The sequence below is a fragment of the Varroa destructor genome, unplaced genomic scaffold (genome assembly GCF_002443255.2).
Source record: "Varroa destructor unplaced genomic scaffold, Vdes_3.0 BEIS01000004.1, whole genome shotgun sequence".
In the NCBI taxonomy this organism is placed as follows: Eukaryota; Metazoa; Arthropoda; class Arachnida; order Mesostigmata; family Varroidae; genus Varroa; species Varroa destructor.
Window position 1 is genome coordinate 21,435,312 of NW_019211457.1, and position 27,221 is coordinate 21,462,532.

Consider the following 27,221-nt stretch of genomic DNA (forward strand, 5'->3'; position numbering starts at 1 on the left):
CTGATAGAAAAGACTATACATTGAAAAATATTAGTTTTATGATGACAGAATAACGTAAACAGAAAGACGTCAGTAAGAGGGCGTGATTGCTGGCACTAGCTGGCCTTTAGCTGATCGGAAAACTTTACCGCAAAATAGTAAAAACTACAGTCAGATATACCTTTAATAATTGTACTGTGATAGACATGTCTAGTATTATTGTTATTATTATTCATACCTGCCTCGAAACGCGGAAAGTAGACACTGGTGTGTTTATGCGATTGGCGTCCTAAAAACACTCCATGATGGATGAAACAGTGGAAACAATTCGCTGTCCCTCGCATCGTTGAAATATATTGCACATACAAGCAGAATGTGTTAATGATATTATTGATAAGCATTGGCACGGCAACCTTTTTGATGGGATTCGAGAGTTGAGAGAGCAACCACAATCTACCATAATGCATGGACATAGGTAAAAATAGTTGCATAGATAAGCCTTTAAGAAGCTTGCTATTAATAATAAGAGCAACCGAGCAACTACAGCGGTAAAACGTAGCTTTTTTTTTAAATGAACGTATACTATGAGCGCATGTAGTTTTTATCACAGAGGAATAGTGTAAACACCAATGCGTATAGTTGGAGCGCGTTTACTACGTTACACAAGTAATTTCTGGACAGCATAATGTGTAAAACAATAACAAAACGTGCGTATAGGGATTGACACATTACAGTACAGAACAAAGATGGCCTTTATTAAAAATAGTTAGCTTTCGGTTATATTCCGATACTTTGAAGGCATGAGCTTTATATATATAAGTACCATTCATAATATATTAATTTTATTAAACCGTAAGTCAGAAATCGAAATATCTGTGCTTAATGGGACTCAATTAACAGGTATCTAGGAAAGATGTTGCCTGGTATTATTGTTACCTATTTGGTTTCACGATTATTATCGATAATTACTCGAGATTCCCTCCATATTCAGTAGTCGTATTGGTATCTTGAATAAAAAAAAATGGTCAAAAAAGCTAATTGAGTTATACAGAAGGGAGTATTTGTAACTATGTAATATGACAATATATCTAAGTAATAGCAGGGTAAGAACGATAATGTGAAATCTCGTTTACGAATGTGTGCTCAGACGCCCCATGCCGGAAGCAGTAAGCACAGCAATTTACACAGCCATCCGGATGGCGTTGGTGATCGTTACCAGAACCCAAACGGAAATGTACAAAAGCAATGTGGCAGACTAAATGAGCAAACGTCAGCTTGGAAGGACTCGTAGTTCAACCGGAAAACGCTGTATTGAATTCCACACGCCGGGCAAACGATCAAGAAAGAGTTTTGGCCATATAAAGCCTCAGCATGCTTCAGCCGATAATAAAAGCTGTAAAATGAAGAGAAACAAAGGCCAGTTAAGAAAAGCACAACAGACGCTCGCTGTCTTGACAAATAGAGCATTTGGAACTATTTTGATCCTTAGCACGACGATTATATTGAAGTATACATTATGGGGCATTATAACCGAAGAGCAGGAAATTTATAATAACTATGTGCTTATCCGACAGAAAGCTATGAAAAATATTCTCGAAAAATTCCGACAGGAATGGGAAAGCACAACAGGAGTCGCTGCATAGGTTAGGAGCTAAAAACCGGAAAATAGAGAGTGGTAGAGAAGAGACTTTGAAAAAATGATTTAGCATGCGATTTAAGTTTTTACTGGCCATGGAAGTTTCTATAGATTACGATCGAAGAACGGTAACCAATGAATCCAGCATTCGCTTTCAAGCACGACGTTCGATAGTCGGTCGTAGTTTTCTCTTTACCTCGTTGAAGCACATGACTTAATTTGAAATTTGGGATTAAAATACCTTAATGTAAAATAGGATGCTCACCGTTAATTAGAAGCTTTTTTACATGAGTCGTTGGCTATTAAGGGGATTACACGTAAGTGAATTACACAAAGCCTACAAAGTACTACATATTAAACGGTGAAATCAACAGGAGTAAAAGGGCAGTAAAAGAAGCGTGTAATGACCGTAGGGATATTTAATTCACAGTGGTGTATCATAAAGAAAAGCCACGATGGGCTCTCGGTAAATAGTGGGGCGGGACCGGAATCATTGGAGGCTTGCACGTACAACAGAGCAGAACAGACGAACATCTTGCGCATGTGTAGCAATAACAAAATGTTGAACCTATGAAGTGTTGGAAATTAAAGTTTATAATATATATGTTGCATATATATATATTGGTCGGTCGATATTGGAACAGGAGTTGTGGCAATTAAAACAAAAACGATAGTGAAACGAGTATTGGCGTAAATTAAGTATCGGATGTTTCTTTAATCTTCCAATAGATATTACTGAACTAAATTTCGCTAAAATGTTTGTCACCAGTGTAAAATATCATGTATCTTAATACATCGGTATTATATGTGTAACAGGTAGGCAAAAAGAATTAATAGTAAGTTTAATAATTCAACTCGAAAAATAATAGGTTTATAGTTGCAATAGTGGCGAAAGAAGCAAGTCAATAATTAGTTTTACACATGCCTGTTTTTACACTCTCGCGTCTTGTCACTTCCGTCATGTAATTCATGCTTATGGGACGCTAATCGGTAAATCATTTCTACACTTTACATCTATGTACGGGCTGCATTTTGTGACCGACAACTCATGCCACCACAGTGCTTGTAATCATAATACATATAACTGTTCTACTATCCATAAAAGTATTTTGAATGTATAATTTTAGTTTTAGCGATACGCTTTAACGAAAAGAAAGGCTAAATACAGTAAACGTTGACCAACTGTTGAATAATGCGATGAATGAAATGTAAGGAGAAACTAATGCTGCTATAAACTGAAATGGACCACATATCCCAAGTTGGAATTCTGTAAAGCTAGTGCGCTTTAAGAAGAAAAGGACTGGCATTTGCGCGCGTTGGCGACTTAACTGAGACCAAATAGTGAATCAGTGTGTTTTTCAAAACTAATATTCCGTTATTACATAAATAGCACTTATAAGCAAAAAACGTTTGTGCGTCAGTAGTTGAAACTAATTATTATTACATTTGTTTTCAAGGCCATATTTTAAGTGAGTTTTATACAAACGACCAAATGACGGTCAGTAGATGATATTAACAAATGCTAATTAGTATTCATTGTCATGGTCTAGGTTACGGTACTCGATAATTCGCATTGCTGCTTGTCCAGAGATAGAACATGTCAAATCGGGTTGTTACCGACTGCTTGCTGTAGGCTTTTCTTGCCCTCTCGATGCCACCGTTTTTTCTCACACGGGGTATGCCGCGCTTCAAATTAAATGTTTACTCCAACTGTTAAATGGTACACAGGTCAATCTGTTTCACTAGTTCCCGTTCGTACTTTTTACTTATATGCCTCCCTCACCATTCGGTCTTCGCCTTTTTATTGACTGAACACTCCTTATACGCCACAGATAGCACTACGCTTCGCACAATCTTGCTAAATAGGCAAATCGCGTTATGACTTCACATTTCTTATTATTTTCACATTTTAAACGTGACCTCCCATTTATAGCGCTACAGTAGACCATGAAATCACCTATAACATTCTTACAAAGATAGCCCTTGAAAACTCAATCCTTGTTTTTGAATGTTTCACGCAGTCGGCCATGTATACCTCCTCTAGCTTTTCTTTCTCCGAGTTTGCCCATGCCTCGACCCAACTTGACCAACAAACGATAATTTAACTATGCGGCACACGTTGCTGGCGCTATACATTCCACCAAAGATAGCAACAACTAACCGACCGGGTGTACTAGAAGTTTTTCCTTGCGTCTTGAAGAGGGGTCCTTCATAGCTTTCGGCACTAGAGAGATACACGAGACTAGAGACTTGGATACTGCGGGCGTCTTTTTTATAGAATGCAGGAAAATAAACTAACGTGCGTGTAAAGACTCAAGCTTACTACTATCAGTGCCTGATTTTCGCTAAACGATCACTTCTTGATGCCATATTATATACATATATATATCTCTGATACGATGCATTGCTGCCCGAGTTTAATCTCTTTTGAGTTACGATTTCCATTTGCCAGCGCTATATAACTATTCCTTTTATCCCCCTTAGACTCAATTACAATTTTCTATACCGGCTAACGATTCTTGACCGATGCACCTCCACATAATGCTGTTGTAACAAGACGCAGCAGAAGTAGGTACTTGCAGCAGCTGGGCGATAGGTAGGAGAACACTAGATACGCCCGCAAATTAGGCACCATTTCAAGATAGCCGTAGAGATTCTATTAACGGATGATAATGAAAGAGAAGGTAGCTGACTTGCCACTTACTACAGTCAACAAACAAAGTATTCTAACGAAAAAAAATAAAGTCCAATTCTCTGTGTAGTGTCAGAGCCACGTCGTTTATCTTATTAGTCGCTCACCTGTCCACCGTTACTCAGCGACACCGTGCTACTTTGGCTTGTACGGCTCCACCCACCTTTCGACGACCCCGAACACACTGTCTATGTGTGTGTCTATGTATGAATGTGAATCGTCATTACTTGATTTAGAATGGTCACTACCTTCGCGTTGTCTAATGCTTTCTCGTGAAATTAAAATTTATTTCTTATAGGTACACGTTACTTTTCAGCTCTGTATTAAAGTTCAAGAGAGATTCCACGGGGAGGCAAGCCCTTTGTTTTAAAGAAATTTCTATATATGTATTATGTGTATATCAAGAAACGCATGGTTATTCTGGGAAACACCGTAAAATATTTTTTCCTTATAATAAGGATTTGAGAAATGTTGGAGGTATTTATTGCGTGAGAGGTAAAGAACGGTGGAATTTTACATACAAAACATACTTAACGAAACCGTTGCGAACAATAGTTTTCAAGAAAGAAACAGTAAAAAATCATTTATGAGCTCTTGTTCCTGTCAACTTCGTTACCTACAACGGAGTCTTTATTGCAGAGGAATGATGGGTATCATATTGGGATGACACTGTGGTGCCTTGACGGTATTGATCTAGCCTGCACAACTACAAGGGTTGAGTCACCCTTTATGTATATAGTTTTGTTTAGCGGAAAAAATCCTGCCGTAAATAATATCTTGCATGTACTTTTCGCCGATTCGGCTACGTCATAGATTGTGATCCTTCTGCGGTAAGTCGTAAGAAAGCTATGTTGAGCTGTAAAAACTGAGCCTTCAATATTTCAAAAACTAACATATCCAAAGGTTGTAGCTTGCTCGAGCCGTGTGGAAAAAGTATAGCAATAGGGCATCTGTTCTCAAAAAACAATAGGACTGCTCTGAAATGCATGTAAATAATTCTACGATCCATCCAAACAGGTTTGTAAAAGCTTCAAGTTCACTCATGAGCATGTGTTCCTGGAAGCGCACTCAAGGAAATATAAAAGAAGCCGGAGCTGTCTCGCTTACGAGGACAAAGACAAGCATTGTAACAAACATTCTAATAAGTTTGTGATGTTACCTAAATAATTCTTTTAGTTTCTCTGCTTTGAGTGTAATCACTTTGGTAAACTCTGTTATTGTAGGTATGCCTCATCTGGCCTAACGATATTTAAAACGGTAAAATTGCAGGACTCCATTAGAATTTTGAAATTGCGGAAAGAGACTTGAATGACCGCAGAGGGTATGTTTTTCGGGGTGGCACAAACAAAGTTGTTAGTACTATGCTAAAAAAGCTATCACCCAATTTCTCTACCCACTCTGGCCGCAATGCCGGCTTTCGTTTATGTGTGTCCAGCTCCTTTGCAAACTTGCCCCTGATTAATTGCCACTTCTTTGAGGGGCATATAGTTTCACAGCATTCTTACACATAAAGCTAAGCATAGTGCTGAAGACATTAAGTGCACAGACATATTTCTTACTCGGTGGGAATACCAACAGTTGCAGTTTCTTTCTGAACCTTCAACTGTCATTGAAATCTAGATTTGCCCAACACAAATTACTACTAATTATTCTCTTAACAGAAGCTGTGTTGGTCGTAGTTGCTTTTTATACTGTCTTGTACAACTCCATGTAGAATATGACATGCATTTGTCAATGGTGTTCTTTTGTTTCAAAGATGCACTATTAAAACACAGTCACTACGCTATCTTCCGCTGTATTTCTTTCTCTTCTGGTTTGTTAAGTGAGTTAGATATACGAATTATGTTCGTAGAAACAAAAACATCTTGGTATTTGGATCTTTAGTGGATTGTACAGTTTTCAGCGATTTTTCGATACAGATAGTCTAATCTTGGTAAAAGGAGTGTAGCATATCATATAACATATAACGTATAAGGGTATCATAAATCGGTCGGCGACATTCTTTATTCTTCATAATGTGCTATCAAAACACAGTTTTCATTTTTTTCTTGAACATAAATCTTAAAAGCGTGACACATTGAGTACAAAAATACGATACGATGTAATTCTATGACACATACAGATATATAAATGTGCCTGTTAGGCTAATCTATACGACAAGGCTCTTCCGATTTTTCTGTACAATCGATGGCATTTTGTATCACATACTCTAGGACAATACTGACCCATATAGTCAATTTCAGTCTATTATGGACAATAGACTTCTTGAATAGGCTTAACTGTAGTGCTGAAGCGAACTAATTATTCTGCTTTGTTTGCATATCATACATTCGATAAAACGAAAAAATTGGTTGGCTGTCCCAAATAGTTCCACTTCCTGAGAATCCAGTAGCTGAAATTGCAGTTTCATAGCATTCATTTTCAAAGTCACCGTTCTATTGTCAGAAAAAGAGTGACTAATATAGTTTTTTTTCTCCTTGTTTCCTATATATCCTGGCTAATATATTTCATTGTTTATTTTGATTAATATATATGTCAATGGTTTGATAGGAGAACTCCATCTTATGCAAGTCTCACGTCTGAAGGTCACCGAGCATCTAGTCAACATCGTGCTACCAAGCATCTCTCATTCAGTAGTTTTAAATGTTCTCTTTCACAATAGAAAACCGTAGAATGACTGAGCTTTGCGGTAATAGGTCATGTGTTGAAACTTGCATGCAAATGTTGCTCTTTATAGTTGAAATCTCCACAAATAAAATTTACAACTTTTGTTTGTGTGTTTAGGTACGCTTTACAAGTTGTCATCTAAAGCAGTTTTCAATATTCATGGTACTTGTATTTACTGGAGAACCAGCAAAACAATCTATAAACAATAACTAGGATAGATCATAAAAGTTATTTTTTATAAGCCCCATCACTTATTAGACTAGTACGAATCATATTTATCGAATGGTATCTTTTACAGTGCATCATCTTTTTCAGCACGACGGCGAAATAATGGTCATGTAACGTCGATTTTTTTAACCGTCCGTAGCCGTTCAAGTTAGTAAGTAAATACGAATCAGGTAAATGAAAGGCCAAATACTTATTTCAACCTCCATCTTCTGTTGACCTTTTCTTTTGTGGAGGAGGAAATCGGTTATCTTCGCCTTTTTTGCCGCGCGATTCGTCTGCCTAAATATGGAGGAATGCGCTCATTCACCAATGGTTGTTTTGGTTGACGGGATGGGTCGTTCGTTGTTTGTCTGCCTGTGAAATTGGCGGCCGTTTGTTGTTGAAACATATAGGAAGTTTTGCTTGATGCGGCTATTGCAGTTTTCTGTTTCGGTACAGGGTTGAAAACCCCTCTACTCGCAAGATGGGCTACCTTAAATACATTGAAGTAGAGAACTTCAAGTCATACCGGGGTCGGCAAATTATCGGCCCCCTGAAACCTTTTACCGCCATTATTGGCCCAAACGGTTCGGGCAAAAGTAATTTTATGGACGCAATAAGTTTCGTGCTTGGAGAGAAACAGAAACAGCTTCGTGTAAAAAGGTTTTCGGATCTCATTCACGGAGCACCAATTGGTAAGTCTCCTTGGGCTAATGTCTCGAGACTCTTTGGTTTGCTGTCTAATTCACTTTGAAATAGTGGCGAAAGTCCACCGTCTAGCTCATCCTTCGTATCAGCTGATAGAAAGCGTCAATCTACACCCAGATGGTAGTCCCAAAATCCAATAATAAATACATTTTTCTACATGCATCCATTATTCAAGCGCGTAACTATGGTAGGCAAACTTATATACATGCTCAATTTTTTTCTTGCCTCTATTTTCCTTGTCATTGCAGTAGAGTATGCACTATCTTTATAGCACTGAACGGCTGTATGCAGATCTTGAAACAAGTTAGGGTAATTTTTTGAGCACATTTTGGTCGTTACTCGTTGTATCCAATATAACAAATGTTACTAAAGAAGGTAGCTCTATGTTCGCTGAACTTTTTTTTTGTTTTGAGACATTCGTATTGACAAGTACAATGTAACCGTGCTTTTAAATACCTAGATACACTTTTCTGCTAGACCGCAAGACTAATTTAAGCTTTGACGTTCGATATATTTCCGTATAATATAGAACTTCATTTATGATTAATAATAGAATTTGCTATTTGGATTCCTTAATTTGTTAGGTACTTGAAGCAGTACTAAAATAACGGTTTAAAGGCCTGTAAAATAAGGACCAAAGTATATATCCTGCGTTTCTTTTATTGTGTCGTTTAGTGTAAAAAACAAGATAGTGAGCTCTTAACTTTTCGAACTTTATTCATAGGCATCTTTCTTTTATTTTATATTGACGTATAGATCATTATCTATGGCCTTCTAAAATTTAGAGAATCACCTATTTTTTTTTAGATAAAGTTGAGGTACAAAAGCAAAGAAGGCTTCGGAAGGCAGTTTAAATATCATTTTAAGGTTCGCACAATTTTGCTATAGAAGATTGCCCATATTTTGAAGAGGATGGGAACTTGTGGGAGCATTGTATGAGTACTGTCGGTGCATTTTAACTACCGTAGAATTTTACCATACAGTAGAGGTAGTTTACTTCTGTTCACTGATTTTAGCTGCTTAATGTACAAGTTGCTTATCACCTCCATCTGTTAACAGTAAGCTTTATCGGTAATGAGCGAACCAGGACTCACCACGAAACATATAACAGGGTCCTGTAGCTGTACATTTACTTGGATTATGCTTTGTCGGTTCAGTTGTATCCACCCATTGACGTTAATGTTTGCGATCGTCGTAGAAAACCTACGTTTTTACATTTCAGTGCTTAGTAATACTATAATGGGAAAGCAATGAGAAATGAATGTCGCTGTTTTTGATCCTCGTTGATCAATTTGTTTAACTTTCCCACCTTATTAATTTTATCGGAATGGGCAGCTATGGTATTCGAACGCACACCAAATTCAAGTGCTAATACTTGTTCACTTTGAAACGAGTCGGAATCCATCAAAATTCTCAACAATTTGTTATTCATGTTCACAAGAAATCTTCCACGAGACTCATTTTTGGGTTCGAAATTTTCCCCTGGATTTTTTTAAATTAAAAGCCTACGGTGCCTCCAGTAGTATATCTTTTACTAAATGCTTGTGCAGCAAGCTGTCTCTCTGGTTGTAGTTCCGAAACGAAACTTACATATCTGAACCACTTGACTTTTCTGATTTTCCATGGCTCACTGCAAATCGTTTGTGCTAAAAGCTCGAGCGACTGTATCTGAGTAAGCGTTTCGCGCATTTTGTCGATAATGATATAATATAAAGCATCGGTTAGTATTGAGTAAAACATAATGCGAGATTTTGTGCTTGCCTACATATAGACGTCAATCTTAGAAACATTTCCTATAAATTGTGCTTAGTTTAGCGTGTCATTATAAAATCTATTTGACCATGAGTAGCCATGCAAGAAAATGTCTATCATGCCGAGTGTCTTTTGAGCAGTGCGGTAGCTGACAGAGAACGGTTAGCTGAACGACATCGGAAATAAATACCGTAATTAAAAATAAACTGAAAGTACAAAATCGTTTATTCGGTGTCTTGTTTGTTCTCAAAACTGCATTTGTTGTGTGATAAGGTCATTGATTAAACCATATGATGCCTGTGGCATTACTAGTAGTTTATTTTGGAACAGCAGACGGGCTATACTTAATAATTCGTGTTTGCCTTTTAGGCTGAAAATAGACTTGTATAGTCAATAGATTTGAAGCTAGCAATATTTAATGTGTTGGCAATTTCACATGTGGAAGGTGTTTATGTAATTACGTGTGTGATTAAATAGACCATTTGTTGGTACGGTGAAGTGTTTTATGTTAAGCCAAGTAACCACATAAAAAGATGTTTACTATTTTATGTGCACGAACCGACCGAAATACGTTTAAAACGGAAAGAGCAACTAACGTATGGTTTTTGCCTACTCAAGCAAAATTCGAAGAATAATTGGCACACTGGACTGCCTGTAAAGCGCGCAACGTCGGCAGTAGAATATGGCGCAATATAGTGTTTGTTGTAATGGGAGAATGCGTAATTCGCCAAACTCAAGTTATTATAATTTGAATCAGTAAAATCAGCTCATCAACAGTTTGCATTTTAGTAGCGTGAATAATACTATATTCTTTACGGGTCGTATAATCGATGACTGTGAGCCCACCATGGGTAATATGCATTTTGATAATAAATCGATGCTGAAAGATTTCATCAAGGTGCAAAAAAGGCAAAACTGAGTATCACTTGGCAACTACAAAGCGGAAGCACGAGAGAACAAAACCAGAGAAGATACAAATTCAAAATAGGTAAATGCACCGAATCTGTTTGGACGGCCTGTTTTGCTTACCTCCGTTATGATGCTGTTATTGGTACTGAACCGCGCATTTTAATATGGTATTGAAGCTAGAAAAAAGTCAGTTCTTTTTAAAACAAAACTATAAATTTATTATGGTGGAGAACAATGAGTTATCCTTTTAATTTTAGCGTAGATCCGTTATTATTAAACTCTCTGCGTGGGATGAGCTCCCATCGAGATTCGAATTTTTTTTTTTGCGAAATCGGTGTTATTGACAATTTGCATATGTCTTCCAAAAAAATTGGAGGATTTTCATGGGGCAAAAAGAAGGATTCTCAATAGGGATTCGATTTAAAACATCTGAAATTCATCGCAATAGTGCAAAAAGACATTTTTGATGATCTTGTGTTTTCGGTACTGAAAAGTGTGGTCATGTTCAAATAGAGGGAGTACTCATTCCCAACTGGGTCGTCCAAATAAACTCCAACACTCAGTATCTCTGAGATTTCTTGCGCCTGTTTACATTTTTCGAATATTTTGCTCGGGCTAGATATTTTTTGTAGCGTATTCGAGCGATACCTTAAAAACTTAACACTTACCAATATCGCTTAACGTGCGACTACTGTTGAAAAGTTACTTGCTAAGTAAAGCAGATATATTTTGAGAATCACTGTTGAGTGCCTTAGGTCTCAAGTTAGAGCTTTAATTAAGGTAAATGCAAGCTAGATTTAATAAATATGACCTTCAGGAATAAGACTTTTTGCACGTAAAGAACCGTCCGTTAAAAAATATGTTTTTGTTGAAATCTAATCAGAAAAATAAAACAAGAAAAAATTCCGAATCTCATCGAATTGGGTCAAAACCGTGTGACCGTATGGCTGCTTGTTGCTCGACAGAAATAATGCTAAAACAGATCTGTAACGGAAAAAGGGAATTGATTTTAAGTAGGTGGTCAATTGAAAATGTCCGAAAAACTGCGCCATGCTAATAAAAAAGTACTGCTCACTGTAAAATTGACAGGTGAAAGGGTCTTAAATTATTTCTTATGACGTAATCGTAGACTTAACAACATTCCGCACAAAGTAACTGTAGATCATTAATATGCAAAATGGTGGAATATTTTACATTTCAATCGATTCGGAATGTTGCTTCACCTTATCATTTGATGGCTGTTAGGAGCACGCTCCATCCTGAGACATCCATGGCATAAAAAATAATCAAATGTTCAGGTTATTGAAAAAAGCAAAGTTTTTTCAATCATAATTTAAAGAATCGGTCTTAATTGCAATTATTAGTTGTTTTAAAAAGGTAACAGTGGTCTCTTGTTTCGGATAATCACGAAGCCGGTATAGTTGCAGAAAAATCAATGAGTAAGGATGCGCAAGTTCCCAGACATGATTTTGTTCTCAAGAATTGCTCCTTCTGGAACATCAATCCGATCTCCGTGGTTGGCAATAATGATCACTGTTCCTCTGAGAACAACACCTTTTCCGAACGTGACGTCGCCGGATACAGTCAAATGGTCAAGCTCTAATATGTCTGGTATCGAGCTGAAGCGAGATAGAAAGTCCCGGACCTATTCGTGCCAAAAGTGTTGAGAAACGTAACATCAGTTCTACATCAATCTACTTACTATAATAATACTATATGTATACTAGTTAAAAATCTACTTAATATAGGGTCAAATGTGTGGAACATGTATCAAGTCGATAAGAGTTCTGTTTTATTGCTGCTTAGTGGGTGGAGGTTCAGAGCAATAAACTACATATATTACATCTAATGGAGTATATGTGTTATTACAATAACGTTGTAGCCGGCTGTGCATTTTCATGAGAGGGAATGTATAGCACATGTGATCTAGAGCTATAAACAACGCGAACATTGTTTTAATTGTAGATAACATGCACTGTCATAAATCATAGGGCCATTACCTTCGAAAAGTGCTTATCTCCTAACTTGACAAAAGGCACAGTCGGAAATGCCCGAAGAGGTGACATAGTGAGGGTGCCGTTGCTCATTGTATAGAGATTGCTCATCGCCAGCATAAGGTCGGATGTTTTCTTAACAGGAAGGAAACGTGACCTGGGAACGATAATTCCAAATGCATGGCCGAAATGGTTAATCGCTGCTCCGGCAGCAGTTTCAAGTTGCAAGACATTTACCCCATTTGATAGGGTTTTGGGGTTCACGATGACCTACAAAGTTAAACATTGTCTCATCAGTTAGCCCTTTGAACTCCACGAATTTTTGTTTTATTATTAATATTTATTTGTTCTTTTTATATTACTTATTAATACATTTAGAAATTAAGCAGAAGCTAGCATTATTAGAATGATCGTTAAGTGCATTAGACATACGTATTTTTTTTATTACGACAAAGATTATTAATAATATGGCATTTTAAACGCACCTCAAGCTCTAGCGAGCCACTTTCCACAATGTTTTCAATTTCCTCAAGACGAATCCAAAGATTGTTCGTATTGAAGATCTTAAATTTCTTGACAGATTTAAATTCATCTACATGGTCGGGTGGGACTTGTGCGATTTCCAGCAGTCGGATGTGATCCCCATAATTGATAAGCGTACCACCTGCGAGTTAGTTCGGGCTAAATTACAGTTAGGCTATTTCATGTCCACTTCTGTAGTCATAGTTAGGGACAATTTATTGTATTACAATAATTTCTTATAACCAACATTTAAACAGCATGTTTTCATGATAAGCAGTCTACAAATAATTATAGAAAACAAGATTTTCTGAAATTGATTATTGGTCGTAACATTGCCTAATCTTAGGGACACGGTGTAGTCTAAATTTGAACCCGAGCATAGACACATTTCTTTCCGTTTAATGGAAGGCCTAACGGTTATATCGGACGCAAAACTCGGAACACAGGAAGCATCACCCTATGAAGTGAAATAGGAGCAACCTGTTTTATGGAATCCCCCATGGTTCTATATCTGCCGAGGTTGTGGGTAACAATGTGGCGCATACCAGTTTGATCTACCAGTACCTTTCACATCGGCGCGGGTTTTCTCCGTAACCTCCATAACGAATCCTGGTTTGTCATTGGAGGACAAGAGGAACGACAGTATGTTTAAATCTACTGTTGCGCCCATATTATCTATGTTTGACATAAATACGTACTCGCGACCTTGGTTTAAGAAGTGCTTGAGCAAACCTGATTGGCAAAACGACTCGTAGAAATCGCCATGACCTAGAAGCCATAGAAACGAAAGGCTTATACATATTTAAGCTGAAATGGTATAAATTTGCTTTCCATGCTACTGGTGATTATTGAGAACACCATAATTATGAAATATTTGATATTTCACTATAGTTAACTATTATAGGATAAATACATAAATAAACATTGTCAATTATACCAGGCGGATAGAAGGATTCATCATTATCCTTGTCTGCAAGAGTTTTGGCCAGCGGCATAAGAGTATCTTTGTGGATGCGTGGAAAGCGTGATTGCAGGAATGTGAAGATATTAACGTTGAAACCTTTGTACTTCCGTAGAATTTGGATAGTATCGTCTTCTGTATTGAATGAGTTCATTAATACTAGTGGAACATCGCATCCGTAGGTCGCGTTCAGGTTCTACAGGAATGAAAGTACAACGTAGTTAATATCATTTCATTAATATTATTAGAATATCGTTTAATGCAACCTATACATATCAAGGTTACTGCTTTAATATACATAGGTTGATTGCATACCTCGATTTGCTGGACCGTCAGATCTAAAAAGGTGAGATCGTTGCGTACTGGTATCGCGCTTTTAGGCCCTTGACAACCCATTGAAGTTCCAAGTCCACCGTTTAGTTTGACAACGACTAGCTTGGAAAGCAAATCTTGCACGACGTCGGCCGATGGTTTTGGGAGGTCAGCATAATCCCGAATGGCATCCGGCGGCAGAGCTGTGATTCTGTCCCAGTCGATAGGTTTTGAAGACGTTAAAAAACGCGTGAATAGCCGTTGAAAACGATGAAGCTCTTCTTCCACACCCTGTAAAGGATATACTCATGATCGGATTCTTATTTTAAAATTTTCCAAATTTTCCTGGTTAACTTGGGGCAACTGGTTGAATTTAAAGAGGATCTGGAGACTTCTAGAATTCTCTTTTCTATCTATTCGGTCTTAGAAGACACTGTCTTCTGTATTATGTTTCAGAACGAAGTTTGTAGTAAAGGATCTAGGCACCATTCTAGGAACTTAGAACAAAGTATGAAGATTTATTTTGCTCAGAAAGAAAAACCTGACACCACTAGCACTTTAAAGAACATAAGATAGGTGGATAGCATGATGAACATTTGACATTGTCCGAGGTTATCTGATATTTGTTAAAACGAAATAACCAGAAAAAGTATGCATGTTTTCCGGTTTATTTTTTAAGCTGATACTAAAGGATTATAGGCCTTCCATAAGGCAATCACTCGTTTATTCGTTTATTTAGTAAAATAGGGTTTTAAAGTTCTATAAGTTTTCGTAGTTGGTAGAAAATACGTGGGTCCTCGGAGCGGGACTCAAGACTAGTGTCTATAGTTTATGGCAACCCCATGTCTATACTAAACCACTTTTCTACACTAAGATATTTAAGCAGTTCTAACTAATTGCTATAATGGCTACAGGCGTTGAGCGCGTGTACAAGTTTTATTCCGTCACATCTTTTGTTTGGTATTTATTTAATCGATAAACTCACGCTAAGATCAGCCGATATTAAAAATAGGAATGAGCCAGAGAAGTAAGTTTAAGTATGCTGTCCTGTTTTTAAAATTGGTTTGTTGGGCAAATTACATACTTTGGGAGTCATTTTGGCTTTACAACAGTCAATATTTCTTGCGTGATATCTCGTAGCTATTAAAGAGTAAAGCAAAAGGTGTACAATTATTTCATATTGTCCAGTCTAAGACATTATATTTTGAGCACAACTATAAAAATAAGAAGTCGAATAATTACAAACGTCCATATAGCTGCTTTATTGCAAAATACTGAATAATTATCACATTGGTTATGTTCGCAACCTTGGTAAAGTTGTATCCCTTTGACAAAAGCTGAACATCTGAGCCAAAGCCTCTTGTTCTCTGAGGAGAGCGCCTTTGAAGGATGCGGCACCAGACCAACGATAACCCAAAGGCTTATATCAGATCTTCTTTGTAGAATTTGCACTCCTTATTTGAATTTAATAAAGAATTGGTACAAATGGGATAAAATAGAGTAAAATATACAATTTGAATAAACAATGAAAGTGCGTTACCTCTTTCTCGTTCGATTGACACGTTGTGATTAGTTTCTCGATTTCGTTGAGCATTAAGACCTGGGCGTCCTTTTTCGTCAGTTGTTTAAATTGCGACACTTCCGAGATTTTGCGTACTGCATCATCTTTTGCACCACCAAACATCTGCAGCAGTGAAAATAGCTTTTTATTCTCACGAGTGGCGAATACAACAGGAACTCAGCATATGTTAATATGAAGCCAAATCTATATGTGAGATGCAGTCCTGTTTATGTCGATTTTGAGGTGCATTCAAAATATTATTTGATTAAATATTATGCCCCTGAATCCCTTAAATTGAGACGTTTGCATAGTCTAAACTTCGGCAAACGCGTTGGATATAGAGTTTTTTCCTATAGTGCCTTTTGTTCCAATTTGAGACTACATAATTGTGAAATCGTACCTAATTTTATTGATGCTTGTATTCAATGGGATCCTCTAAAAACTAGGGGTATTCAGTCACTCGAAAAAATGCGTTTTAGCGCGTAACGATCTTCCGATGGTTAGCCTTAACGAAAGCCTAAAAAGCACCGATATGAACCATATGTTTCGGTGAGGTTTTTAGTCTAGAGGATTCTGAGAATTAGGAATAAGGTCGGCCAATACAACTATAGAATGATTTACCACATATCTGTTGAGAGAGTGACCGAAATTATAAATAGAAACTGTTGCTAAATCAATGGTTGTAATGGAGTTATGATGTTTTAACAAATACCAGTGTGAGTCATTATGTCGTGTATGACTGTTCAGACTACATCTTTTATGAGCAAAGAACTAACGAAAGCTAAGCATGCCATTGGCTTGAATGTAGATTAAACAGTTTTATCAAAGTGTGTAATTCAATGTGATGCGTTACGGCGTTACTTAGCAAAAAAGGTGTTGCATTATACAGGATGCTAATTGGGAAATTGAAACAGATATTCGGATAAATAATTTTTCATGTGCCGATAAAAGCATTTTTGGAAACGTATGTAGATAAAATGATACCATGATTTTCTTTGGTCATGGTTTTGACTCGGGGTTGAGAAACTGCCTTCAACGCTTGTTTTCGCACTACCGTTACCTATATTTACAAATCATTTTCTGGTAGTAGCCACGAATAGAGATATGTTGATATGTCTAGATTAGCTAAAATCTTGCTTAGCCACGATATACATGAAATATTTAATGGATATGTCAATATTCCGAAAAATCTAAGTGTTTAAGGACAACTAAGAAGTTCATAAAAATGAAAGAAACTGGAGAAAGCGAGTTGTAGAGGTATATGTGGATGACCTTACACAAGATTAAATATTCTCATTTTTAAATGGGAGTTCATATTGTGTGTTTTGAACTTCTATTTCTACACAATCCCACGTAGTTCCAAAGTGCGAGAGTTATGAGTTGCTATTATAACAAAATATAAAAGAATTATATTTTAGATCAGAAAACCGCGACTTATATATATATATATATATATATATAGACGGTGTTTATATGCATGTTAGAAAGGTACATTTTTTTAATTTGCACTGGTTTATGCTTCGTACTGGGAATATTATGCGCGGGATGGAATAGTGGTAAAATAGCAAAGTAAATTGCTATTTCAAATTTTTCATCTGTGAGCTAAGAGAGTTGCGAAACATTTAAAATATTACTTTATAGAAGTGTACAGATATTTATGTTCGCAACTGGTTAGAAGGAATTTTTATTTACCATAGAGCATTATAAAAAGTACGTAATATAGCCCCGTCGAACTCGTAATGGCAAAATGGCAGTCACAACCAATAAAATGAACTCATTCAAGTAACAAGTACGAATAAAGAATCATCACTGGATAGTAACAAATAAAATATATTGATATTTTTTAGCGAGTTGATAATATCTAGTGTTTGCATGCAGGACAAGTGCTTGTTTGCAGGTGCCACGTCTTTACTCACGCTACTGATGCCTTTACGCTGAGCACGCTGGATGTTTGCCATTTTGTGTGTAATGTTGCTGACAGTGAACTAGACTGAAATATAGACTAAAAAAGTTGACTATTGAACTTAAACAGAAAATCTGAGAATATAAATGCCTTAGAATCGGATAATCATAATATATACCTTTCAATTTTCAAACATTTGTAATTCGAGTTGACAGCACGTTGTACGATAGAGAGAAAAAAATTTTACCCAGCAATGGTACCTTACCTTATTACATAGTATAATCCTCAATCTGTTTCTATTTGTGAACGTGGTGTCTTTGCACCAATTACAAATCACCTCGTTGTCCTCGTTGTTGGAGAATGAATGTCTATTTTTCTAAAGAGAAAGTCATTCAGCCACTAGCGGCGTGAGAGCTCACTGTCATGTCCATTCCACTTTCCAGGCACCTCTCTAGCACCTTTTACCAGCTCTAGTAATCTTTAAGCCAGACATCGTAGTGCCAGTCGATGGTGTAAGAAGGGTCCATCATGATTATCGTGTCTTTTGATGGACAGATACCTCCTATATGTTGTCGTTACTAACCCTACAGCCGTGATTGTTGGAAGAGTGTCGTGATTTTTACAGTGAAGATAGGTAGACTGAACACGTCGTGACCTATTCAAGTGGAGAGGCTATAGATTGGATGGGCCAGCTTGGTTTGGTTAACGGAGGAGGTTACGGAAAAAGAAAATCATACAACCACTTGAAATGTTATGACAAGGTTTGCAATTTTTGTTTTCCTCTACCAAGGTTAATGCAGCACATCGGATCAGCGGAGCGATAACCTGCAGATTAATGATACATAGATTCATTTCAACGGCAATCACGCGACACCAAAATAAAATGCCATAAATAATTGGTGTCACTGCTCTGCATTTATCTAAAATAAATTTCATGCATTCTACATGCGTTATACATCCTACAAGTACGGCAACTTGAACCCTTTTAAGATTTAGCATTTGTTTAGAATTTTTTTTTTAGGCCATATGTTAGGCCAACAAACATATGATGAATGTGTAGGTTATATAACCTTCTAACAAACTGTCTTAGATCAAGTTGCTGAGCGGCAGTGGAAGGTTAATTTCGAACTACGTATGAAATAGCAAAAGTTGGCTCCATAGTCGTTATAAGCGTTTTTTGAAATCCAATATTCGTCTAAAATTTAAAATTTAAAGTGCCAGCGGCCTACAAAAGGGGTGAGTTGTAAGACATTGGAAAAGAATGAGTTATGTAGTAGAAAACTGAAAACCATTTTTAGCTATTCCTACTTCCCCGTATCATCCACCTAGTTTATTGCCCAACGAAGTAGTATCCAGTTTTTCCGCAAGTATGCGGGCGTACACAGTAAGACCGGTATGATTTTAGTTATGCACAGATATATAAAATTACATGTGCATTATAATCCTTTCTAGGCGCTGTACAAGTAGTAGCTAAAAAGTGTTTGTGGTCTGCTCCTACACTCTGTTTATTACACCTTACATTATCAAAGTAAATTGGGATTTCGGGACTGAATTCTATAAAAAGCGCGACATAAGAGCCTTCACACAAGAATTCACAATGTTAAGTACATATGCTGTACATTATTGCTTAAAAGCAACAAGACTGAATTTCATTTTTATAAGAACACTTCTTTTGTCATTGTATGCTTTATGGCTATAAAGAATGTATTTTTTTGGAACTATGTTCGTTATTTGTGAGAGTTGAAATCTCGACGGTTCTCACCACTTTTCTAGTCAGCTGTTATTTCTTTTGTACACAAAATAACACTAAGTACATAAAAATTCTTTTTACTGAGGATAGGGACAGGAGAGGTGAGATCGGTTGCTAAAATGCGACTTGCGATTTTCTTTCCAACACTGTTCAATATACTAAATATGCGTTAAAAGATTCTTCGATTTTGGCTTTTAAGGAAGTTTTTTTAGATATGCGTATTATTGCGTACTTTTAACGCATACAATAATATATCCGTGTCCATACATTTTGGCCAATACGAAGAGCTCTGCCAGTTGAATAAACTAAATTTTAGCCGGTAGTTGATGCATAGTTGACGGCTAAACTCGGTAGCTCATACCTAGAACGGGGCAAGGACCAAACATGGTAGAAATAGGAAAGAGCTGAGTAGTCGACTAACAAGATTATGCCATGTATGGGCAAAATGGAAGTAGTTAGGGTGCTAAGACCGCTCATATGACGAATCCTGTTGCCATTGTCCTTACGGGGCTTAGGGACAGCAGTGAGTATGTTAGCACCTGCTTGGGCTTCCTTGCAGAAATCTCTCGAAACGGACGAAACACTGCTTCAAGTCAGTGATTACAACGATGAGGACATAAGTGGAAGTCAAGACTTCTTTAGTGCTCTTTATGGGAAGTACCACCGTATCTAGCAAAATGTTACACATGTGTGATAAGTTCCAAGTACCTAAACTTGTCCTTCTAGGAGAAAAAACTTCCGTCTGAATTCGTCGGGTTGTTCCTCATTCAGGTAGTCTTACGAAGACGTGAGGGGCTCCTGCCGTTCCGAAAACTTTATGAGTCAGAAGTGGCAGCATGCCACGGCCAATTAAGTATCGGTGCTAGCTGTGATGGCTTGGAGCAAGCTGAAACTGATTCGCGAATAAGCGAATTCCAGTTAAACATTAGGCACATCTGTACGTTTGTCGGGATGTGACTTATAATCCCATACGCCCATTGAGAAGTCCGAGAAAGACAGGCATGGACATCAGCGAACTGCAATATATGACGGCCAAACGCAAAGAGGGCGTGCTACCACTAGAGAAAATCGCTTTTGAGGCAATAATTTATGTTTGGTAATTACCGACGATATAGAAGGGTAGATGGGGCCGTATGAAACTTAGTGTATATATCGTTTTTTTCTAGCAAAGTAGCGTTAAAATGTATAGTGTAATACTATTAAACTTCTCGATTTTTTAAAATGCATACGCGTTACAAATATAGTGCAATTTAAGTAACTGGATTTTGGTCGACCACATTTAATTCACTGCGTTTCGAGTACACATAAAACCGTGTGCTGTCAGTCCTAATTTTACAAAAAAAAAATTGAAAGAACTAAATGGCCTCAGGGTACAACTTTTTTAGTAGAAATGCGCATATGTGTAACATAAGTTAAATTGAGGAACAGTATTTTTACACATAATCGTTACACACAAGCCTCTGAAAGAAGCTTTACTTACTATTAATGTAGCGCATTATTTGGATAAAACAACATTACTAACATGCCCATCACAACACAGGATTAAAATTGTGGATAAGAATTTAGTATGAATGTTTATTCCAGAATCATGCACTACAGGTATGAGGCAGTACAGGTTTCAGGGCTTTCATGTTAGCTTGAGAAAACTGTGTCACATTCTTACCGTTTCTCCGCATTTTTCGAACAAAATGTAACTTGTGAATATGCAAGTACTTGTCCCATCTAAAACCCAGCTTCACTTATGTGAATTCAGAATTTACGTGAATCTCTGGTAGACGAATTATAATCTTTGACCTACCTAAGTTGGCTGTGGATGATTATAAAGCAACGTTCTTTTACTTATGATCAGTGCCCTTTCTAAGACGAAAAGCATTTTTCTTTTGGCTTTATTAAACGACTGACTTTTTCGCTCGAAATTATTAGTGGTTCACGTAGCCTCACCTCTGGCCCATATAATTGTATTGTGAGGGTGTATGGGTCAATATACATGAGTGTTTTCAATAGATACCTTCTTAAAAGTGAACGGGTCATAATGAGCCCATTTAGGCCACACAACAGAAGAGGCATCGACAAATACACTAGTAGATTTTTTCTCCAAAAGCAGCGTTTGCTTTCAATGATACCATTAAGCAAAGTTTGATCCGTATGACTCTATTCTATATATATTCTCCTTTTGTATACAATCTTTTATTTCGGAATATTCTCAGAATACTGATAACAATCTGTCTAATTCTTTAAAGGCCAACCGGTAGCATCCAGGGCTCATGTAAAAGCCGTCTACGAACATGATGACGGGTCTGATCTACAGTTTACACGCATGGTGACTGGTTCTACGTCAGAATATCTGATCAATGGAGTCGCCTGCTCGGCGGAACACTATCTTCAAAAGCTTGAAATTCTGGGAATTAATGTTAAGGCCAAGAACTTTCTAGTGTTTCAGGGTGCTGTTGAGAGCATTGCGATGAAAAATCCAAAAGAGCGTACAGTTCTTTTTGAAGAAATTAGCCGATCAGGTACGTGATAAGTTTTCCTTGAGATCATTGGTGGATAAAAGTCGTTTTGTAATATTTATAATTTTATTTAGATTAGTCACGTACTGCTATGTATGTAATTTGTGCCGATGCTGAAACAAAAGGTAGGGAAAGCACAAGCTGAGACTCAGGTTCATATTTTTTAAGTACGTAAATTCAAACAGCTTCTCTTAAAATTTTAAACTTTTTCTAACAGAAGCCTCTAAGAGGAACGGCCCTTTTTACTAACTTACCTTTATCTACCCACATACAGTATGGTACCATATTTATAACGGATCCATTCTAGGCTGTGTATTTCAACGTTAGGCTGGCTCAAATTACATAAAAACAAGTTAACCCACTTTTGAAATGCTACAGTTAATTATAATTTCATGAGTAAGAAAAATTTGGAACATGTGAGATAAGGTGTATGAATATTAAGCTTGACTTACTATAAGTCGGTAAAATTCTCATAACATACTCCATTGAATAGAAGATTCCTTTGACTTGACTAGAAAGTTTGCTTACTTTCCATTAGGCGATCACAAAGCGGAGTACGAACGTTGTAAAAAGGAGATGATTTCAGCAGAAGAAGAGACTCAGTGTACCTATCAAAAAAAGAAAGGAATTGCTGCAGAGCGAAAGGAAGCCCAGATTGAGAAGCAAGAGGCTGAAAAATATCAAAAGCTTAAGGTTTGTTCAGCAATTATTATTGGTAACTCCGCTGATGATATATAAAGTGTGCTTAGTTGTTAGTGTGTTCTGCCTTACACTTCTATAGCTAATACTTATTGAACCTTCTAGGACTCAATGAAAATGGCGGCTTTCAGCTTTCTTTCTTTTGGGGGGGGGGGGGGACATGTAAACGCGTGTTTCCAGTTATGATCTTTTATTGTTTTTCCCAAAACTCACTTGTGTTATATGCCAAGTGTTATATGGATATTCCAAAAGCACGTTCTTGCTTCCGCAAACATGTTGCGATGATGTTCCGTGGTGAGTGGAAATGTATATCAAAGATGGGTACGCTAAGCATTTATTGTATATTGCTTATTACCAGGAATAAAAAGTGTCGATATCAAATTTGAGACTACACCAAAGCTCAACGAAGCGTATAGGGTTGGGTGGCTAAGTTCAAAATGCCATCCTGAACCTGGAAAACGCACAGCCACGCGTTGACGTTTTAAAGCAAGCTAATTCTTAAACAAGTCAAAAAATGCGCCGAAATTATGAATTGCGACTAAATGGCTATCACCGAGCATCTTCACTTCATCGAAATTACTTAAAAACCTAGATTTCCAGTTGTCAAGCGGAGAACAGAGAAGTGTCAAAATGTTGTCTTTTGCTGGCCGGCACGTTCATCTTTTCACCGTGAACTCAACGCAAAATTATGCTCGCTACAGAACACAATTACACACGTTGCAGGATGAAGAAAAGTTTTTTAAATTAAAGACAATATTTAATCGGTAGTTAGTAATGTTTGGCATGCGGAAGCAATTAAAAATGCCAAATTTTATGCATAAACTTGAGAAAAATTTTCACAATAGTTCCATGAAATTAAGGAAAAATATTAATTAACCTGCTCAGGAACGTAATGTACGTTGATATAAAGTCTAGAAACCGGGCGGCAGATTACTTCGTACATTCTAAGAGAAAGTCCATCAGATGGCTATATCGCAAAACTTCTGCGGCAAATAGATGTGAAGTAGATGGTGATGTTACTCTGACAAAAATAGGAAAAACTGCTATTTGGGTGATAACCAATGATTTTTCAGGAGGATGTAGGCACAAAGCAAGTGAATCTTCATCTCTTCCGACTCTTTCACCAAGAACGCGAAAGTCGAGAATGCGAAGAGGAGTTACAAAAAAAGAACGTTCAGTTAGCCGAAGTTAACCGAAGGAAGGACAAAATTGAAGCAGAACTTAAAGAAAAAAAGAAAGATGTTGGCAAAGCGCAAAGAGAACTAGCGAAGGTTGAACAGACTCACCGTGATGCTGATGTCGAATTAAATAAAAGGAAGCCAGCTTATATAAAAGCAAAAGAAAAGACTGCACACATGCAGAAGAAACTTGATGCGGCGAAGAAATCTCTTGAGGCCGCAACAAAAACTCATAAGTATGTGCTCATTAATTTGAATCAGTTACATGTTTTTTTACTTCTTTTTAGTGATGTGCATGCGCATATAAATATATTACTTGCATACTTACAAAATATGTAAGCAAAGGCATGGCGAACACTCCCGGTTTTTGGTGATGGGTAGCACTCTTTCGTTAGTTCATCTATGTGATCGGTACACAAGTGAAACACAAAGCATCGCTAATAATTCTGGATTAATTTTTGTAATCTTAAAAATAAAAATTACTTTTCCCAGACATAAAGACCGTACGGCGTGGTATCAAGATCGAAATGCGCATGATAGAAAAAAAAAACTCAGTAAACTTAGAAAAACTGAGGCAACCTTAGGCGCGTGAAATTTCAAGCCTTTAAGCGCGTGGGCTTGCAGCCGTGCTGTTCGGCATCGTACGAAGCACATCTCATGCACCCTTGCTTGATGGCATGGGAAATAAAGCAAATCACCTTAATCGATTTTATAGAACCTTTAGCGTTTCATGCTTCGCAATTTATTATTACATTTAGACTTATAACCAACAGAAATCAGCAAATATGATTGTTCTTAATTTGTAGCTTCTAGACTCTAAATCAGTAAGAACTTGGCATCTAGTATTGAACTATATTTAACTTGGCAATGATATCTGCTAGCATGTGCAATTGTGGTTTTTAAGATACCTCACATTTTCATGCAAACAGACTTTCGGTCTGTTTATGCTTATGTGTTTCCTTTCATAACTAACTGATGTTGTACTTTACTTATCTATTGACTTCATTTATAGAAGCCACCAAGGCGAAATTGAAGAGCTAGAGCATGAACTTTCTCAAGTAGAAAAGAAGATCGAGGCGTACGAGCAGGAAAGTATTGAAACGGCGGCCCGAAAGGGTCGCGACGTATCATTGGAAGAGAGTCAGGTCAAGGAATATAATCGGTTAAAGGAGAAAGCCGGTAAAATGGCTTCAGCCGCACTGCAAGAGTACGATTCGGTAGCGAGAGAGCAAAAAACAGATCAAGACCATCTAGACAATGAATTGCGTAAAAGAAACGAGTGTGAGGCGAAGTTGAAACAAAAGAAAGCTGAGCTTGAAGAGAATCAGCGGCGAATTAACAAGCTTGTCGACTACATTAAGACCAGCGAAAATTCACTGCAAGATCTCAAGTAGGCGATCTTAAAATATGTTTGGACCTTTGTTCTACAAAAGTCGTCTTACATAATTTGTACATTATTTGTTGACACATATTATACAATTATCATAAAACTATAATTAGCCTTGGTCAAATATAAGTGGACCGCACATCACCATATATCATATCTGGATGTTAAGTCCATTTTGATCGTTTTACCGAATATTGATGGCAATGTTATTAGGTGACTTTTACTTTCCAACAAGGCTTAACATTGTTTTTTTCGCCATTACGCATTAAGTTAGCTGTATATTTATGCAAATTCACGTCTACACTGTGTAAACTTCTTTTAGCATGCTTACTTCAAAGAGGAACAAATAAAAAGGCCGAAGGAATCGATTAAGTTATTTCATTCTTTCAACTTGAACAGAAGTCAGAGAGCAAATGGGATGAAGGCAGCTATATTTTTACACATGCTGAGAAAAATATTTCATGTTCTCAGCATGTTAAGATCGTAAAGATAACTTCGATTTACATAGTACCAGACATACTTTACCAGACACATAATAGTTTCTTAGTAACCGTGTAGGCTACGGGTACTTGCACACATATAACATTTTTAATAATTGCGAACTAATTGATGGTTACAATGTTTTAGGGAGGAAGAAAAGAAGCTTCGTGTAGAAGTTGTCGAGGCAAAGAAGAGGCACCAGGAACTAACACAAAAATTTGAAGACGTTTGTGCTTCGCTGGGAGACGCTAAAGTAGATAAACATGAGGACGCTCGACGCAAAAGGAAGTCAGAAATTGTAGAGCATTTCAAAAAATTGTATCCTGGTGTACATGACCGACTTGTTAATTTATGCCACCCGATTCACAAGAAATATAACGTTGCACTAACTAAGGTGTTAGGACGAAATATGGAGGCCATTGTCGTTGATACTGAAAAGACTGGGCGAGCGTGCATCCAATATCTCAAAGAACAAATGCTTGAGGCTGAAACTTTTCTACCTCTGGATTACATCGATTTCAAACCTCTTAAAGAACGTCTTAGAGAATTTAAAGACGTACCTAACGTTAAACTGCTGTACGACGTGCTGAAATACGAGCCATTAAGCATCAAGAAAGCTGTTCTTTATGCAACAAATAATGCACTAGTGTGTGAGACAGCCGAAGATGCAGCCAAAGTGGCTTTCCAGTCTCCGGACGGAAAACGATATGATGCCGTAGCACTTGATGGAACCTATTATCAAAAAAACGGGTTCATATCGGGAGGTAGCTCCGACCTAGCCAAGAGGGCTAAGCGTTGGGATGACAAGGATTTCCATAAATTGAAGGGTAAGAACGGAATCGCAAATTCATTATAACTTGTAAAATTAAATTATTAATGTGAGGATCACAAAGTCAATGTATATTTAATGTTTGTATGCAATTTCAGATCAAAAAGAAAAGCTGCAAGAAGATCTTCGTGAGGCAATGAAAACTGCGCGAAAAGAGAGTGACCTAACAACAATCGAGTCCCAGATCAAAGGTCTTGAAACTCGGATCAAGTACTCAAAAACAGATAAAGATAATACCGAGAAAAAAGTAACAAATTCTCTACGAAGTGAAATAGAAAAGCTCGAGAAGGATTATGCCACATTTGAGCCTAGAGTGAAGCAGCTTGAGCAAAGTATGCGTGAACGGGAAGGCCGCATTAATGAAATAAAAGCCCGCCAGAATACCGTTGAGGATGATGTATTTCGCGATTTTTGTGAGCAGATTGGGGTGGCGAATATTCGTGAGTATGAGGAGAGGGAGTTACACGCTAGCCAGGAAAGAGAGAAACAACGTGCAGAGCTTGAAAACCAAAAGAACAGGTTAGTTTTTTTGGCTCTTTACATGTTACCAAGGGTACTGAAAAACATCTTCTATCAGTTAAACAG

General features: G+C 37.3%; 2 protein-coding genes and 1 long non-coding RNA gene across 10 annotated transcripts in view; 1 reads left to right on the top strand and 2 right to left on the bottom strand.

Moving 5' to 3' along the window:
• Positions 1-3,392, bottom strand: part of LOC111248706 (uncharacterized) — a 41,538-nt gene extending 38,146 nt beyond the window's left edge. For 2 of the 3 annotated variants that reach the window (XR_015326161.1, XR_015326157.1), the window contains exon 1: positions 218-3,225. This is a non-coding gene — a long non-coding RNA (uncharacterized LOC111248706). The other variant, XR_015326162.1, reaches the window with a different exon arrangement.
• Positions 1-27,221, top strand: part of SMC1 (structural maintenance of chromosomes 1) — a 31,374-nt gene that overhangs the window by 660 nt on the left and 3,493 nt on the right. Inside the window, exons 1-7 of one of the 4 annotated variants that reach the window (XM_022801758.2) lie at positions 7,504-7,876; positions 21,794-22,066; positions 22,602-22,756; positions 23,836-24,176; positions 24,953-25,330; positions 25,955-26,634; positions 26,735-27,155. In XM_022801758.2, the coding sequence (XP_022657493.1) occupies positions 7,666-7,876; positions 21,794-22,066; positions 22,602-22,756; positions 23,836-24,176; positions 24,953-25,330; positions 25,955-26,634; positions 26,735-27,155 (2,459 nt within the window). In that variant the 5' untranslated portion in view covers positions 7,504-7,665. Of the gene's footprint in view, positions 1-7,503; positions 7,877-18,423; positions 18,565-20,627; positions 20,650-21,793; positions 22,067-22,601; positions 22,757-23,835; positions 24,177-24,952; positions 25,331-25,954; positions 26,635-26,734; positions 27,156-27,221 lie in introns of those variants that run through there. The other 3 variants (XM_022801759.2, XM_086986763.1, XM_086986764.1) reach the window with 3 other exon arrangements.
• On the bottom strand, positions 10,742-18,231 carry LOC111248803 (UTP--glucose-1-phosphate uridylyltransferase-like). Of its 3 annotated transcripts, none has more exons than XM_022801761.2 (9): positions 18,069-18,231; positions 17,817-17,902; positions 15,880-16,023; positions 14,343-14,630; positions 14,004-14,223; positions 13,631-13,834; positions 13,030-13,208; positions 12,551-12,814; positions 10,742-12,195 (listed from the first exon to the last, which is right to left on the bottom strand). In XM_022801761.2, the coding sequence occupies exons 2-9, from the start codon at positions 17,856-17,858 to the stop codon at positions 11,983-11,985; spliced, it is 1,554 nt and encodes a 517-aa protein (XP_022657496.1). In that variant the 5' UTR covers positions 17,859-17,902; positions 18,069-18,231; the 3' UTR covers positions 10,742-11,982. The 3 variants fall into 3 exon arrangements, with proteins under 3 accessions (XP_022657496.1, XP_022657495.1, XP_022657497.1); XM_022801760.2 differs by having other exon boundaries at positions 17,817-17,890; positions 18,069-18,230; XM_022801762.2 differs by lacking the exons at positions 17,817-17,902; positions 18,069-18,231 and adding an exon at positions 16,301-17,777.